The 15,488-nt window shown below is 45.4% G+C and overlaps 1 protein-coding gene across 2 annotated transcripts in view; it reads left to right on the plus strand.

Moving 5' to 3' along the window:
- Window positions 1–354: 354 nt before the first annotated feature.
- Window positions 355–15,488, plus strand: part of BAZ1A (bromodomain adjacent to zinc finger domain 1A) — a 109,147-nt gene continuing 94,013 nt past the window's right edge. The window contains exons 1-3 of one of the 2 annotated variants that reach the window (XM_044271504.1): window positions 355–544; window positions 756–886; window positions 11,895–12,173. In XM_044271504.1, coding sequence (XP_044127439.1) covers window positions 774–886; window positions 11,895–12,173 — 392 coding nt within the window. In that variant the 5' untranslated portion in view covers window positions 355–544; window positions 756–773. The remainder of the gene's footprint in view (window positions 545–755; window positions 887–11,894; window positions 12,174–15,488) is intronic. The other variant, XM_044271503.1, reaches the window with a different exon arrangement.

The following is a 15,488-nucleotide window of genomic DNA, read 5'->3' on the forward strand; positions in this document are numbered from 1 at the left end:
TGTGTACAGTCCCAATGTAATAACTGGTGTATACAGTGTACAGTCCCCATGTATACAGTGTACAGTCCCCATGTAATAACCGGTGTATACAGTATACAGTCCCCATGTAATAACCGGTGTATACAGTATACAGTCCCCATGTAATAACCGGTGTATACAGTCCCAATGTAATAACTGGTGTATACAGTGTACAGTCCCCATGTATACAGTGTACAGTCCCAATGTAATAACTGGTGTATACAGTGTACAGTCCCCATGTATACAGTGTACAGTCCCCATGTAATAACGCACCAATCAGGGCCGTCCTGTCACGCACATGGTGAGCAGAGTACACAATAGGGGAAGATCCGGCGCTCACTTCCCTCTCCCGCCAGCAGCTGCACCGACACAAGGCAGCAGCAGCCCGCCACCTCTTCCCGCCTCCCGCACCTCCTCCAGCTCCTCACAACCGGAAGTACCCGGCGGAGCGGACAGCGCGCAGCAGTCACCGGGGTTTCCAGTCAGGCAGAGATCTCAGAAGTCCAGGCCGCGGCTCCTCACATGGGTACCGCGCTTTATGTGACCTTATTCTCCCCCTTTCTTTCTTCCAACAGGAGTCACGTGGTAGCCTCCCTGTTCCTGTGCCCTCTCCTGTCTTCTTATACGTCCCGGTATTGTGCCCGTAGAATGGTGACATGTATAGTGTTTGGGACGAGTGTGTGAATAAAGATTTTGTTGTTGAGGAGCGGCGGCGCTGACCTGCTGTGTCTCCACAGTGCTGTCCTAGAGAAGACATGCCGCTGCTACACCGCAAGCCGTTCGTCCGGAACCCGCCGCCCGCCGACCTGCAGCCCGCGGAGCGCCTCTTCTACTGCCGGGTGACTAACGAGGTCTTCAGGGACTACGAGTAAGACGCCCTCTGTGGCCGCTCTCTTTGTTATGGTGCCGCACACAGCTGCCAGTATGGCTGCTCTCATGTCACATTACAGATGGCCGTGCTCAGAGTTTGCTGTTTTCTTCCTGTACGCTATTGAAATTGTTTGATCTCATGTATGATAATATCAATATGGTGGTCTTAGTCCTCATGCACACGACCGTTGTGTGTTTTGCAAATTGCGGATCCGCAAAACACGGATGGCGTCCGTGTGCGTTCGGCAATTTGCGGAACGGCATGCACAGCCACTAATGTAGCTGCCTATTCTTGTCCGCGAAACGCGAACAAGAATAGGACAGGTTGTATTTTTTTCCGGACCACGGATCGGAGTGCTGTCCTCATCTTTTGCGGCCCCATTCAAGTGAATGGGTCCGCATCCGAGCCACCAAAACTGCGGCTCGGATGCGGACCAAAACAACGGCCGTGTGCATGAGGCCTTATGGTAGGAAACATCACTGTATCTGCAGGTTCCAGGCAGGGGCGGACTGGCCCTAAACCCTACAGCAGGGATCGGCAACCTCCGGCACTCCAGCTGTTCTGAAACTACAACTCCCACAGTGCTCTGTTCACTTGTATGAGAGTTAGAAGAACAGGTCAATCTGGTGTACAGTGTATAAGGGAAGCAGCAAAGTGGATGAGATTTTAGCAGTTCTCGCCCACGCTCTATTGACATTTAGAGTAGAAATTTGCCGCATGTCAGACTTCTGCAGTTTTTTACCACTAATTTCACCCCCTTTCGTGTAGAAAAGTGAAAAATCTGTGGGCAGAATTACTGTATTTTTCACCCTGTAAGATGCACCTAGGTTTTAGAGGAGGACAATAAAATATATATATATTTCATTAGACCTCAGGTCAGACCACCAATCGGACCCCCAATGTTAATAAGACCTTGGCTCAGACCTCAGATAAGAGCCCCATGCCTCTCATCAGCCCCCATGCCACAGTGCACATAAAAAAAAATCCACTTGCCTCTTCTGCTCCGGACACCTCCGCTCCTCTCCTCCAGCGCTCTTCCTGCCGCCGGCTGTGCTGTGAACTTGCGCGCACATCGTGAGGTCACAGAAGCCCCTGCAGCACAGCTGAGGACCAGGAAGCGGTGAGTACAGAGCCTTCACCGCTTCCCGGTCCTCCTGTACAAATGAGCCCTTCCATAAGATGCAGTGACATTTTCCCCCCACTTTTGGGGGAAAAATGCGTCTTGGGGTACTTTCACACTTACGTTTTTCTTTTCTGGCATAGAGTTCCGTCCTAGGAGCTCTATACCGGAAAATAACTGATCAGTTTTATTCCCATGCATTCTGAAAGGACAGCAATCCGTTCAGGGTGTCTTCAGTTCAGTCTTTTTGACTGTTCAGGACGGAGATAATACCGCAGCATGCTACGGTTTTATCTCCGGCAAAAAAACGGAAGACTGGCCTAAATGCCATAGGAATGTATTATTGCTGGATCCGTCCTTCCTGTAAGGGTTGCGCAGACCGAAAAAAATAAATGCCGGATCCGCTTTTCCGGATGACACCGGAAAGACTGATCCGGCATTTCAATGCATTTTTCAGACTGATCAGGATCCTGATCAGTCTTACTAATGCCATCAGTTGGCTTACGTTTTGCCGGATCAAAAAGCTGTATACTACAGCAACGGGGGGTTAGACTGGCATAAAATGCCATCTTAGTAAATGTCCCCCACAGTGTGCACCTGATACCACTAGGAACCAGATGCTGCATCTATCCTCATCAGTGCTGGGAGACCTTTCCCACCTGTTCAGGCTCTGAAGGAGGCTAGGAGCACATGAGAGCAACACAAACCTGCTATATACCTCTCCTCAACCTTGGGCCGCTTGCACGCGAACGTGTGCTGGCTGTGCCTGTGCTGCGGACCACATATTTGCAGTTCGCAATGTGCGGGCACTGAGCGTGGGGCAGCCGCATGTGCATCGCGGACCCACTTGCTTGAATGGGGTCCGCAATCTGTCTGTTCTGCAAAAAGACGTTAAAAAGTCAGTTGCGTAAAAATCTTTGGCGCAATGGAAGCACGGAATGGAACCCCACGAAAGCACTCTGTAGTGCTCACGCTGGGTTCTGTTCTGTACCGGATTTGTGGACCCATTCAAGTGAATGGGTCCGCATCCGTGGCGCATAATACACGCGGCCGGTGCCCCGTGTATTGCAGACCCGCCGTATGTGGGCTGCAATACGGCCCCAGGAGCACTACGATCATGTGAAAGAGGCCTTGGTCTTCTGTTTCTTGCCCATGGTGACTGTTAGTGTAGCTCTATCCCGGCTCTAATCACTTCAATGTGTAAGGTGCCCACAAGCTAGGACCTTCTGCTCATGACCTTCCCGATTCCTGGTAAGAAGTAACTTTCCATGTCCATTTAAATGTAAAGGGCACTTAATTATTACCATACTGCTCTCCAGAAGAAAAAAAATGGTATCACAATTTAAAAAAATAATATTGGGCATTAATAGGGCAAATGACTTGAATTAATTCATTTTCTTGCCCAGACCTAGTTCCATTCCTGAATTTGGATTGTAAATGCTGACTATGTAAATGTAGCCTTAAGGCTTCATGCACATGACCGTGTGCCCGCCTTGCTGCAGTCCGTAATGTACTGGCAAATAATGTGTGCCCGTCTGCGGATGCGGCCCCATTCACTTGAATAGGGTCTGAGAGCGCACTGCAAAAAAGTAGTGCTTCCGTGGCCTTCCGATCTGTTCCTCCATTCCCCACCACACTGTCAAGTGAATGATGGCTGCAACACAGGCACGGCTGGGCAACGTCCGTCTGCAAAAGGCCTACAGAGGATGTCCGGTCCCATAATCAACATTTTTTTAATGTGCTCCTTTCATGTATGTGCTTTCTTTCTGGGCATCAGAGTATCCTGGCAGATCTGCTTATTTTCCTAGTTTCTTGTTTTCTTGAATAGGTAACTTTATTGATAAAGCCTGGCTGCACTGCACAGTGATGAGCCACAGGCGGGCCCTGTCCCCCCCACTGTTCAGTCTGCAGGCGCTACACCTACTATAACTCCTGTGGCTGTGTTACTACAGCCATACATGACTCCTGCTGGTCTATTTCTCACTTAGTGGCTGAATCACATCTGACAGTCCACAGGCTCTTCCCTTACCATCTAGGAGAGCAAGCACATCTGTATCTAATACTATCATATATGATACAGCCTGCTGAGTCTGATACACAGCCTGTTGTGTGAGGTACTGCCTGCTGAGCTGTGTATCTAATCCCATCTTGTACTATACTGTTTGGTGTGGTGTGTATCTAATCCCATTTTATATGATACTGTCTGGTGTGTATCGAAGCTTATGTCAGATGCTGTCTGGTGTGCCTCTGTATCTAAATCTATCATCTGCGATATGGTCTTCTGTTCCTGATTCAAAGATTCTCATGGGCGATACTGCCTGCTGAGTATCTAATCTTGTATGATACTGCCTGCTAAAGTGACTATATAGATCCTCATGCACAAGTTGCGCATCTGCTAAATAAGGATATTGTTTGCCTGCGATCTGCACTTTTTTGGCAAACCCATTCTCTTCTATGCGGTTGAGGTCTGCATTTTGAGGACCAGAACTGACATATGGATGTGGAAAACACATGGACGCCATCAGTGCACTTTCTATATCCATGTGTCATCCAGCCGGAATCGCTTCCGCAGATGTGAAAGCAGTCTTAGCTGGCTTCAGACAGCCATTCCTATTACCAGTGGTAAAAAACAGATGTATCTGGATGTTTGTTGTTCAGGTGCGTCCATTTTTAGTTTTCTGGACCTATGTACTGAATGATGGAAAGCGGTGAAGAATGGAACAAGTTACAAGTTTCTCTGCGCACACCAATTCTCCATGAAAAGAACTTGTGTGAATTGCATCATTTACTGGTCTCGTCTGTGTACAGTCTGGAAAGTCGTGTTGTAATTAAAGGGTTTCTGTCACCCCAATTTTCGCCATTAAACTGGCTTACATTATAGATGTGAAAATGCTGTCCCCGTCTGCCCTATAAATCTTGCGCCTGCACCGTCCCATTCGGCGCAGTGAGAAAGCCGGCTTTCTCACTGTGCCGAATAGTGAACGGGACGGCGCATGCGCGAGATTAACACGGCAGACGGGGCCAGCAGGAGAACGCTGGCCTGGCCCTGTCGATCAAGACAGAAGGGCGTGGAAATGAGGTTGGCGAACGGAGCCTCTAGGAGCAGGTGCAATGCCCCCCCCCCCCCCCTTGCTCCTAGAGGCTCATTTGCATATAATAAAAGTTAAAATTACACAAAAGCGGGGGCATACTTAAATAAAAGAAAAGCAGAGTTAAATTCAGGTGACATTTTCACATCTATAATGTCAGACTGTTTAATAGCGAAAATTGGGGCGACAGAAACCCTTTAAAACACCTTCCTTGTGTCTGCTTTCTCAGAACTTTGTGAGAGTCTTGTACACGCATCAGGCTTGGGCTACACAACGACATGTCACGCGACAATTTTTTAAATGATAATGGAGTCGCACTGTGACACTACAGTCGCTAACAATCCATTCAAGTTTGATTCTTGTTCGACTGTTGCGTCACCATCGACTATCATTCTAAAAAGAGTTGTGCGACACAATGTAGTTGTACCCTTGTCACTGTGTGGCCCTAGCCTGAGTCCCTTTTGTTTTCCTTCGGGCCATGTTTTTGCTCTTTTGTTTTCAGCTGCTTTTGTGTCAGATGGACAGATTTCCCCGACTGCTGCTTTCTTTTAGACGGAGAGACGTGCAAGGCGTGTTGTAGCTTAGTTGTGTTGAGAAAAGCAGCAGAATGCAAAAAGCTTGTGTGTAATTAGAGACTGTTGTGCAGACGGCAGTCATTGTTTGTGCTGCTTTCCTGTGTGTTTCATGTTTTTATTAGTTTTTTGCTGTTTGAAGATTAATAAAGGAACTAGGCAATTATTGGTGTTTTAAATTATTCTTGGGTTTAGGTAAAGTCCACAAACGGGTAAAACTAGTTTCACTGTTCTTTTTCTTTTGCATTGTGTGCAGGACCGTGGTGTATGAAGGTTGTTTTTGTGTTGTTTATTTTATTTTTTTTGTCAAAAATGGGTCTGGAACCCAGATTGGTGGAGTGGGGAAACATTACCACGGAAGGATTTGCGGATTGTTTCTTCTTTTCCTTGAGCTGGGTATCTTTTCTCTTCTTGAAGTTAAGAACATACAGGATGAAGATACACCTCTAAGTGTGCATGCAGCATAGCTGCGCCATTAACTGCAGATATACATACAATACATATTTGCAGTTGCAAGTCAGTGGAAAAATACCCCAAATGTCTAGTATGGCCTTTTAGAGCCTGAGAGCATGTGAAAACCCCACAATTTTTCTTTTGGATCCTTGGCCACAGTCTCTCTGTGTACTGAGGAATGGTATATTCCCTACTTAGCCTTACTTGGCTAGCATTCTTTCTTAAAGGGGTTGTCGCACGAAAACTATTCTACAGTTTTCAAACCAGCACCTGGATCTGAATACTTTTGTAATTGTATGTAATTAAAAATGTAGCATAGCCACTGAGTTATTTAATAAAATATATCTGAATAGCGCCACCTGCTGTTTTTTTTCTTTCTTTCTTTGACCTGCTCACTGAGAAGGCTGCACATGCTCAGTTTCATCCTTCAACTGCCTCCTGAGCTGTAATAAAAGACAAATCCCGGTATCGTATAGATACCGGGCTAAAAGTATCAATTGGGTATCGAAAGTTCGATACCCGAAACAACCCTACTCTAACATACTGCGCAGCCTAGTATCGTTAAATAGTAAGACCCGGTTTCAAATCGATCCGGGTCTAAAAGTATCGATACTTCGATACCCGGTGAAACACTAATGTACCATGAAGTCTGATTTTTCATTTTTTACATTATTCATGGGATAACCCCTTTAAGGGCTCTTGCACACTGCCGTTCCATTTTTTTTTCCACAAAATATGGATACCAGCCGTGTGTATCCTGCACTTTCCGCAGGCCCTATTGTAGAAAAACTGACAAGAATCTAATATACACTCACCTAAAGAATTATTAAGAACACCATACTAATACGGTGTTGGACCCCCTTTTGCCTTCAGAACTGCCTTAATTCTACCTGGCATTGATTCAACAAGGTGCTGATACAATCTTTAGAAATGTTGGCCCATATTGATAGGATAGCATCTTGCAGTCGATGGAGATTTGAGGGATGCACATCCAGGGCACGAAGCTCCCGTTCCACCACATCCCAGAGATGCTCTATTGGGTTGAGATCTGGTGACTGTGGGGCCATTTTAGTACAGTGAACTCATTGTCATGTTCAAGAAACCAATTTGAAATGATTCAAGCTTTGTGACATGGTGCATAATCCTGCTGGAAGTAGCCATCAGAGGATGGGTACATGGTGGTCACGAAGGGATGGACATGGTCATAAACAATGCTCAGGTAGCCCGTGGCATTTAAACGATGGCCAATTGGCACTAAGGGGCCTAAAGTGTGCCCAGAAAACATCCCCCACACCATTACACCACCACCACCAGCCTGCACAGTGGTAACAAGGCATGATGGATACATGTTCTCATTCTGTTTACGCCAAATTCAGACTCTACCATTTGAATGTCTTAACACAAATCGAGACTCATCAGACCAGGCAACATTTTTCCAGTCTTCAACAGTCCAATTTTGGTGAGCTCGTGCAAATTGTAGCCTCTCTTTTCTATTTGTAGTGGAGATGAGTGGTACCCGGTGGCGTCTTCTGCTGTTGTAGCCCATCTGCCTCAAGGTTGTGCGTGTTGTGGCTTCACAAATGCTTTGCTGCATACCTCGGTTGTAACGAGTGGTTATTTCAGTCAACGTTGCTCTTCTATCAGCTTGAATCAGTCGGCCCATTCTCCTCTGACCTCTAGCATCTACAAGGCATTTTCGCCCACAGGACTGCCGCATACTGGATGTTTTTACCTTTTCACACCATTCTTTGTAAACCCTAGAAATGGTTGTGCGTGAAAATCCCAGTAACTGAGCAGATTGTGAAATACTCAGACCGGCCCGTCTGGCACCAACAACCATGCCACGCTCAAAACTGCTTAAATCACCTTTCTTTCCCATTCTGACATTCAGTTTGGAGTTCAGGAGATTGTCTTGACCAGGACCACAACCCTACATGCATTGAAGCAACTGCCATGTGATTGGTTGACTAGATAATCGCATTAATGAGAAATAGAACAGGTGTTCCTGATTATTAAGGAATCCACACCGTCGCATTTACAATCACGAAATTTGGCACACGGGTGCATTAGGTGTCCGGGAAGATTTTAGGTCTTGATATTCCTAAAAAAAAAAACAACAACAAAAAAAACTTATCAGCCTATAGCTCGCAGGCTGATGTCTCCACATACACACAGGTTTACACCAGGTTTCCATAGCAACCCAGCCATTTTTCTTCACTGCTGTAGGTCAGCTTTAAAGAGCAGGGCGCTGTGGATGACACTGTTAAGGGAGTGGAGTGCTGTGGAGGTCACAGTTAAGGGGGGCGGGTAGGGTAGCCATTCAGGCCACGCTCAAAAGATGGACTTAAAAACCACACTCCCAGGTCCCGCTACGCCACGCCCGACCTGGTTAGCCCACCCCCACTCTGCAGCCGACGGGGATTGAAAAATGAAGGTAAAAATCAACTTCTGTCAGCTGCAAAAGGGAGGGGAGGGGGGGGGGGGGGGGAGCGGGTGACTGACCAACCCTCTCCCTGCAGCTCACGCTCAGACCGCACAGTGCTGCTGCGTGAGAGTGAGCTGTTCAAAGGGACATCCCTGTGTTCGTCCAGGCCCTGCACCAGACGCAGGACAGGGATTCTGAAAGCCAGACTGTCCGACATAAAAACGGGCCTCTAGCCACCCTAGGGGCAGGCTGCTGTGGAGGTCACAGTTAAGGGGACGGTCCGCTATGTAGTTCAGTGTTAAGGGGCAGATTGCTGTAGAGGCCACTGTTTAGAGGATGGGGTGTTCTGGAAATCACTGTTAAGGAGATGGGGTACTGTGGAGGTCACTAATAAAGGGACGGCTGCTGTGGAGCTCACTGTTAAAGATGCAGGATGCTCTGTAGGTTACTGTTAAAGAGGTGGGCTGCTGTGGAGGTCACTGTTCAGTGGGAAATATGCTGTGGAGGTCAGTGTTAAGCGGGCGGGGTGTTGTGGGTCACATTTTAAGGGTATGGAGCTTTGTGGAGGTCACTGTTAAGTGGACGGCTTGTTGTGGAAATCACTGTTAACGAGACGGGGTACTGTGGAGGTCACTAATAAAGGGGCGGCTGCTGTGGAGATCACTGTTAAAGGGGAGGGTGCTGTGTATGTTACTGTTAACCCTTTTGCTAACAGCGAATATGGCGCCTACTCGCATGTGCAGCGGGTGTCATGGCCGGCAGATCTCTGCTGTTTCATACAGCAGTGACCTGTGGCTAATTACCGTGACCGACAATAATGCCGATCGTGGTAATTAAATGCTTTTAGATGCCGTGACCAAGTGAGGTGCGGCATCTAAATGCGCAAAAACACTGAAGCTCACGCTTCCGGGCTTCCTACTGATGCCCCGTGTGGCCAAATGAGGCATCGGTACTTGCTCTGAACACCTTCAGACTCGCTGATAAGGCTGAAAGTGTTCAGGCTGTAATTCTTATTTGGCCACCAGATGGCAGGCCAGGATAAGAAATTAGCAAAATTGACTTTCAATGGCAGATATAAAATCCCCGAAAGAACTAGATGAAAAATTAAAAACATAATTAATAAGCTCATATATGAGCCACAAAATGTAAAAAAATACATAAATAAATAAAAATATAAAAGTTTGAATCGCCCTCCTTTCCGTATAATTAAAAAATAAATACCTAAATAACAGTAAATATAAACATCATGGGTGTCACCGTGACCGAAAACGCCCATATTATAAAAAAAATAAAAAATTCCAATACGCTGAATGGCGTTACGGAAAAAAGGGTCAAAATGACAGATTTGCAATTTTTTCATTGCTACTCTACCCCAAAAAAGTAATAAAATGTGATCAAAAAGTCACGCACACTCCAAAATGGTATCGATAAAAAGTAGATTGTTCCGCAAAAAATGAGCCCCTAGACGCAAGTATAATAATGTTATAGGTGTCAGAATATGTGATGTAAAAAAAATTATAATTATGAAAGTAAAAAATAAATGTCCACTATTTAGACATGAAAAATGTATACATATGGAGTATCGTAATCGCACTGACCGAGAGAAAGAAAGGCATGGGTCAGTTTTGCCGTAAACAAAACGTCGTAGAAAACACCCTCCCATAAAACGGTGGAGGGATTGCATTTTTTTCCAATTCCACCCCATCTGGAATTTTTTCCCCGCTTCCCACTACATTTTATGCTATAATTAATGGTGGCATTAGAAAGTACAACTTGTCCCGCTAAAAATAAGCCCTCATACAGCTATGTGACAGGAAATATATAAAAGTTATTGCTCACAGAAAATGGGGAAGAAAAATGAAAACACAAAAACGAAAAAACATTTAGTAGCCAAGGGGTTAAGGGGTCAGGCCACTGTGGTGGTCACTGTTAAAGGGGCGGGGTACTGTAGATGTCACTGTTATAGTGGATACTGTTGATATCTTTTAACGACACACACAAACACTAAATGTAATAGATGAAATATATTCGTGCGAAGCCGGGCCTTTCTACTAGTAGGACTATAATTTGCAGAACGGCCACACAGATTAGGACAGCTCACTGATGACGTTTTGTGCGGCCCTGTAGAAATAAATGGGTCCACGTTCGATCTGCAAAAAATGCAGATCGGACCCAAACCCAACATATGGTCATGATGAGGATTGTCTGGTTATACTGGAAACCTATGTGGTCCTGTGATATCTTTCCAATCCAGCGTCTCGTCACTGCACACATTAGGCTAATTTCACATTAGCTTTTTTTGCGGATCAGTCATGGATCTGCAAAAAAATGCTTCCATTACAATAATACAACTGCATGCATCCGTCATGAAGGGATCCGGTTGTATTAGGTCTTCTGTAGCCATGACTGATCCGTCTTGAACACCATTGAAAGTCAATGGGGGACGGATCAGTTTTCTATTGTGTCAGAGAAAACTGATCCGTCCCTATTGACTTGCATTGTGTGCCAGGACGAATCAGTCTTGCTCCGCACCACGCAAGATGCAACCAAACTGAACGGAATGCGTTTTGGTGCATTCTGTTTTGTTCAGTTTTGTCCCCATTGACAATGAATAGGGACAAAACTGAAGCGTTTTCTTGCGCTATTGAGATCCTATGACTGATCTCAATAGCGGAATTGAAAAAGCTAATGTAAAAGTAGCCTTAGGCTACTTTCACACTAGCGTTCGGGGCTCTGCTTGTGAGTTCCGTTTGAAGGCTCTCACAAGCGGCCCCGAACGGATCCGTCCAGCCCTAATGCATTCTGAGTGGATGCAGATCTGCTCAGAATGCATCAGTCTGGCTCCGCTTGGCTTCCGCTCCGCTCAGCAGGCGGACAGCCGAACGCTGCTTGCAGCGTTCGGGTGCCAGCCTGGCCGTGCGGAGGCAAACGGATCCGTCCAGAGTTACAATGGAAGTCAATGGGGGCAGATCCGTTCGAAGGTGACACAATATGGTGCATTTTTCAAACCGATCCGCCCCCCTTTGACTTTCAGTGTAAACTCTGGACGGATCCGTCTGAATACAAACTGTACTTAGACTTTTTTAGTGATATATATTGCAGAAGGTTCCGTCTGAACGGATACCATCGTTTGCATTATAGGAGTGGATCCGTTTGTACAAATACCAGACGGATCCGCTCCGAACGCAAGTGTGAAAGTAGCCTTAGAAGAAACCTTTACAGAAAAATGGTTGGCAGTTTCTCCTTGTTTCTGCAGTAGCATTTTTGTGTACAACATTTTATAGCGGCTTCTGCGGCAGTCTGTGATGTAAGTGATACACTTTCCCTCTCTGCTTTCTCATTACAGTGAGTTTTTCGAACGCACTATCCTATGCAACAGTCTGGTGTGGAGCTGCTCCTTCACTGGGAAATCTGGACTTACTTACCAGGAGGCACTTGATTCTGAAAAAAAAGTTAAAAAAAGCTTGCAGAATTTTCCGGAATCTGTAGTCGTGCCTGTGCTCTACCTTGCCACACTCGCCAATCATCAGAGGGTGTCAGATCTGTGTGATGATATCTACGACTACGTGAAAGGCCGATACTTTATTGGTGAAACTGTGACTGTAGTAAGAAACAGTGGTGAAAGGTAATGTATTTTTATGAATACCGGTAGCCTCTGATTCAGTATTAAAATAGCATCTTTCACTATAAAGTTCCTCCTAGCTGTAATAAAGGGGTTGTCCCACAAAAATATTGCATGTAATTAAAAATTAGTCTAGCCACTAAGATATCCAATAAAATGTAGCCATATAGCACCACCTGCGGTTTCTTTTCCTTATTTCGTGTCCACCTCACTGAGGTGGTCAAACGCGGTGGTCTTCAGCTGTCATCAGTCTTATCTTCTATTACAAGCTGTGGCAATTACAGGGAAAGAGCTGCAGCATTTTTACATGGAGTTTGTATATTCTCCCCATGTTTGCGTAGGTTTCCTTTGGGTACTCCAGTTTCCTCCTGCATGCCAAAGACATACTGATAGGGAATTAAGATTGTGTGGCCCCCTGAGGGCAGCAAGCGATGATAACTGTAAACGCACCGCAGAATATATTGGCCCTATATGAGCAAGAGAAATAACAATAGAAATGTCTATTCGCACGTCCGTATGCGTTTTGCAGGTCCGCAAATTGCTCGCCTGTTTTTAGGTTTTCAATTAGACAGGAGTATTTTGCTTTGTCTGTCTCCGGGGCTCCCACCTGTAGGGCAGAAGAGCGCTGGGGTAGTATCCGCATGAAAATGTACTGCAAGTGAGCTGAAATTAGGAAAACGTCTGTTTGTGTGCATGAGCCCTAAATCGGGCGCAAAATAACTATATAAGCAGGTTGGAAATGGGCGCCAACATTGGAAGACTTCTGATTTAGTCTAAAAATAAAATAGGCAAATGAGTTGCTAAAGCCTTCCAAACAGGCGTATTTTCAGTAGTAAATGAGGCAAAAAAAAAAAAAAAAAACTGTCTAAGGGTACTTTCACACTTGTGGTGTTTGATTCCGGCAGGTAGTTCTGTTGCCTGAACTGACTGCCTGATCAGGCAAACTGTATGCAAACGCATGTCATTTTTTGTGACATACAGTCCTGATCAAAAGTTTAAGACCACTTGAAAAATGGCAAATAATCCTATTTTACATTGTTGGATCTTAACAAGGTTCCAAGTAGAGCTTTCACATGCAACAAGAAGAAATGAGAGTGAGACTAAACATTTTTTGAGCATTCAATTTATTGAAAATAACGATTAAACTGAAACTTTTTTTCAGCTGATCCAAATTTTAGGACCACATGACTTTAAAAGGATAAATCTGTGCAAAAATGTGGATTCATTGTCATTTTCTGTCAGGTAGTCACACGTTGTGATGGCAAAGGCAAAAAAACTCCCTTTTTGAACGTGGTCGGGTTGTTGAACTGCATAAGCAGGGTCTCTCACAGCGCGCCATCGCTGATGAGGTGGGACGCAGTAAGACGGTCATTTGGAATTTCTTACACTGGGTTCACACCTGAGCGTTCCGAAAGGAGCGCTCTGTATGCGCGATTGTACCGGCGTTTACAATCGCGCATACAGAGACAAGCGAACGCCCATTGTCGCGCGTTCCCGAATGTCTATGTACGGGAACGCGTGACAAAACGCCCCAAAGAAGCTCATGTACTTCTTCCTATAGGGAATCATTGGTTTCTCCTTGTTGAGCGTTTTACAGCGCGTAGGTACGCGCTGTAAAACGCTCAGGTGTGAACCCAGCCTTAAATGATCCTGAGGGTTATGGAACAAAAAAGTCAAGTGGAAGACCCAAAAAAGATTCACCAGCACTGAGCCAGAGGATCCAATTGGCTGTCCGTCAAGACACTGGATGATCCTTGACCCAAATTAAGGCCCTTACTGGTGCTGACTGCAGCCCCATAACCATCAGACGGCATCTGAGACTGAAGGGCTTCAAAAAGGAAAGAACGTCTTCAAAGACCTCGTCTCCTTGAACGCCACAGAACGGCTCGTTTGGACTTTGCAAGAGAGCACCAAACATGGGACAATCAAAGGTGGAAGAAAGTTGATGAGAAAAAATTTAACCTTGATGGTCCTGATGGTTTCCAACTTTACTGTCATGACAAGCAGATACCACCTGAGATGTTTTCTACGCGCCACAGTGGAGGGGGCGCCATAATGGTCTGGGGTGCTTTTTCCTTCAGTGGAACAATGGAGCTTCAGGAAGTGCAGGGGTGTCAAACGGCCGCTGGCTATGTCCAGATGTTGCAGAGAGCATTCCTCATGACTGAGGGCCCTCGTCTGTGTGGTAACGACTGGGTTTTTTGACAGGACAACGCTACAGTACACAATGCCCGCAGGACAAGGGACTTCTTCCAGGAGAATAACATCACTCTTTTGGCCCATCCTGCGTGTTCCCCTGATCTAAATCCAATTGAGAACCTTTGCGGATGGATGGCAAGGGAAGTTTACAAAAATGGACAACAGTTCCAGACAGTAGATGGCCTTCGTGCGGCCGTCTTCACCACTTGGAGAAATGTTCCCACTCACCTCATGGAAACGCTTGCATCAAGCATGCCGAAACCAATTTTTCAAGTGATAAACAATAACGGCGGAGCTACTCATTACTGAGTTCATGTTTGGAAGTTGGATTTCTGTTTTTGGGGGGTTTATTATTTATTTATTTTTTTTGGAGGTGTGGTCCTAAACTTTTGATCAGCTGAAAAACAGCCTGTTTCAGTTTATTCGTTGTTTTCATTAAATTGAATGCTTAAAAAAAAAAAAATTCTCACTCCTATTTCTTCTTGTTGCATGTTGAAGCTCTACTTGGAACCTTGTTAAGCTCCAGCCATGCTAAATATGATTTTTTGCCATTTTTCAATTTGTCTTAAACTTTTGATCAGGAGTGTATCAGGCATTTTTCAGACTGATCAGGATCCTGATGCCTGACCAGTCCGAAATATGCATTTTAATACCGGATTCGTTTTTCTGGTGTCATCAGGCAAAACGGATCCAGTATTTATTTATTTTTCTCTGGCATTCAGGCAAGTCTTCAGTTTTTTTTTTTCGCCGGAGATATTCTGATTACTCTCCATTCAGAATGCATAGGGAGATGCCTGATCAGTTATTTTCCGGAAAAGAAAACCGCTAGTGTGAAAGTACCCTTAAATTGCATTTTTATGCCTAAAAACAGGCGCAGTCACTATCGTAAATGTGGCCAAATAAGTTTGTTTGTATTAACAGCTGCTGTTTGTTACAATGTATTGGTTTATTCCAGTGCTATATAGTGCAAATGTTCCTTGTCTAGATTATGATTTAAAGGGGTTCTGCACTTTCAATTAACTGATGATCTATCCTCTGGATAGATCATCAGCTTCTGATCGGCGGGGGTCCGACACCCGGGACCCCCGCCGATCAGCTGTTTGAGAAGGCAGCGGCGCT

Source organism: Bufo gargarizans, chromosome 11 (genome assembly GCF_014858855.1).
Source record: "Bufo gargarizans isolate SCDJY-AF-19 chromosome 11, ASM1485885v1, whole genome shotgun sequence".
NCBI lineage: Eukaryota > Metazoa > Chordata > Amphibia > Anura > Bufonidae > Bufo > Bufo gargarizans.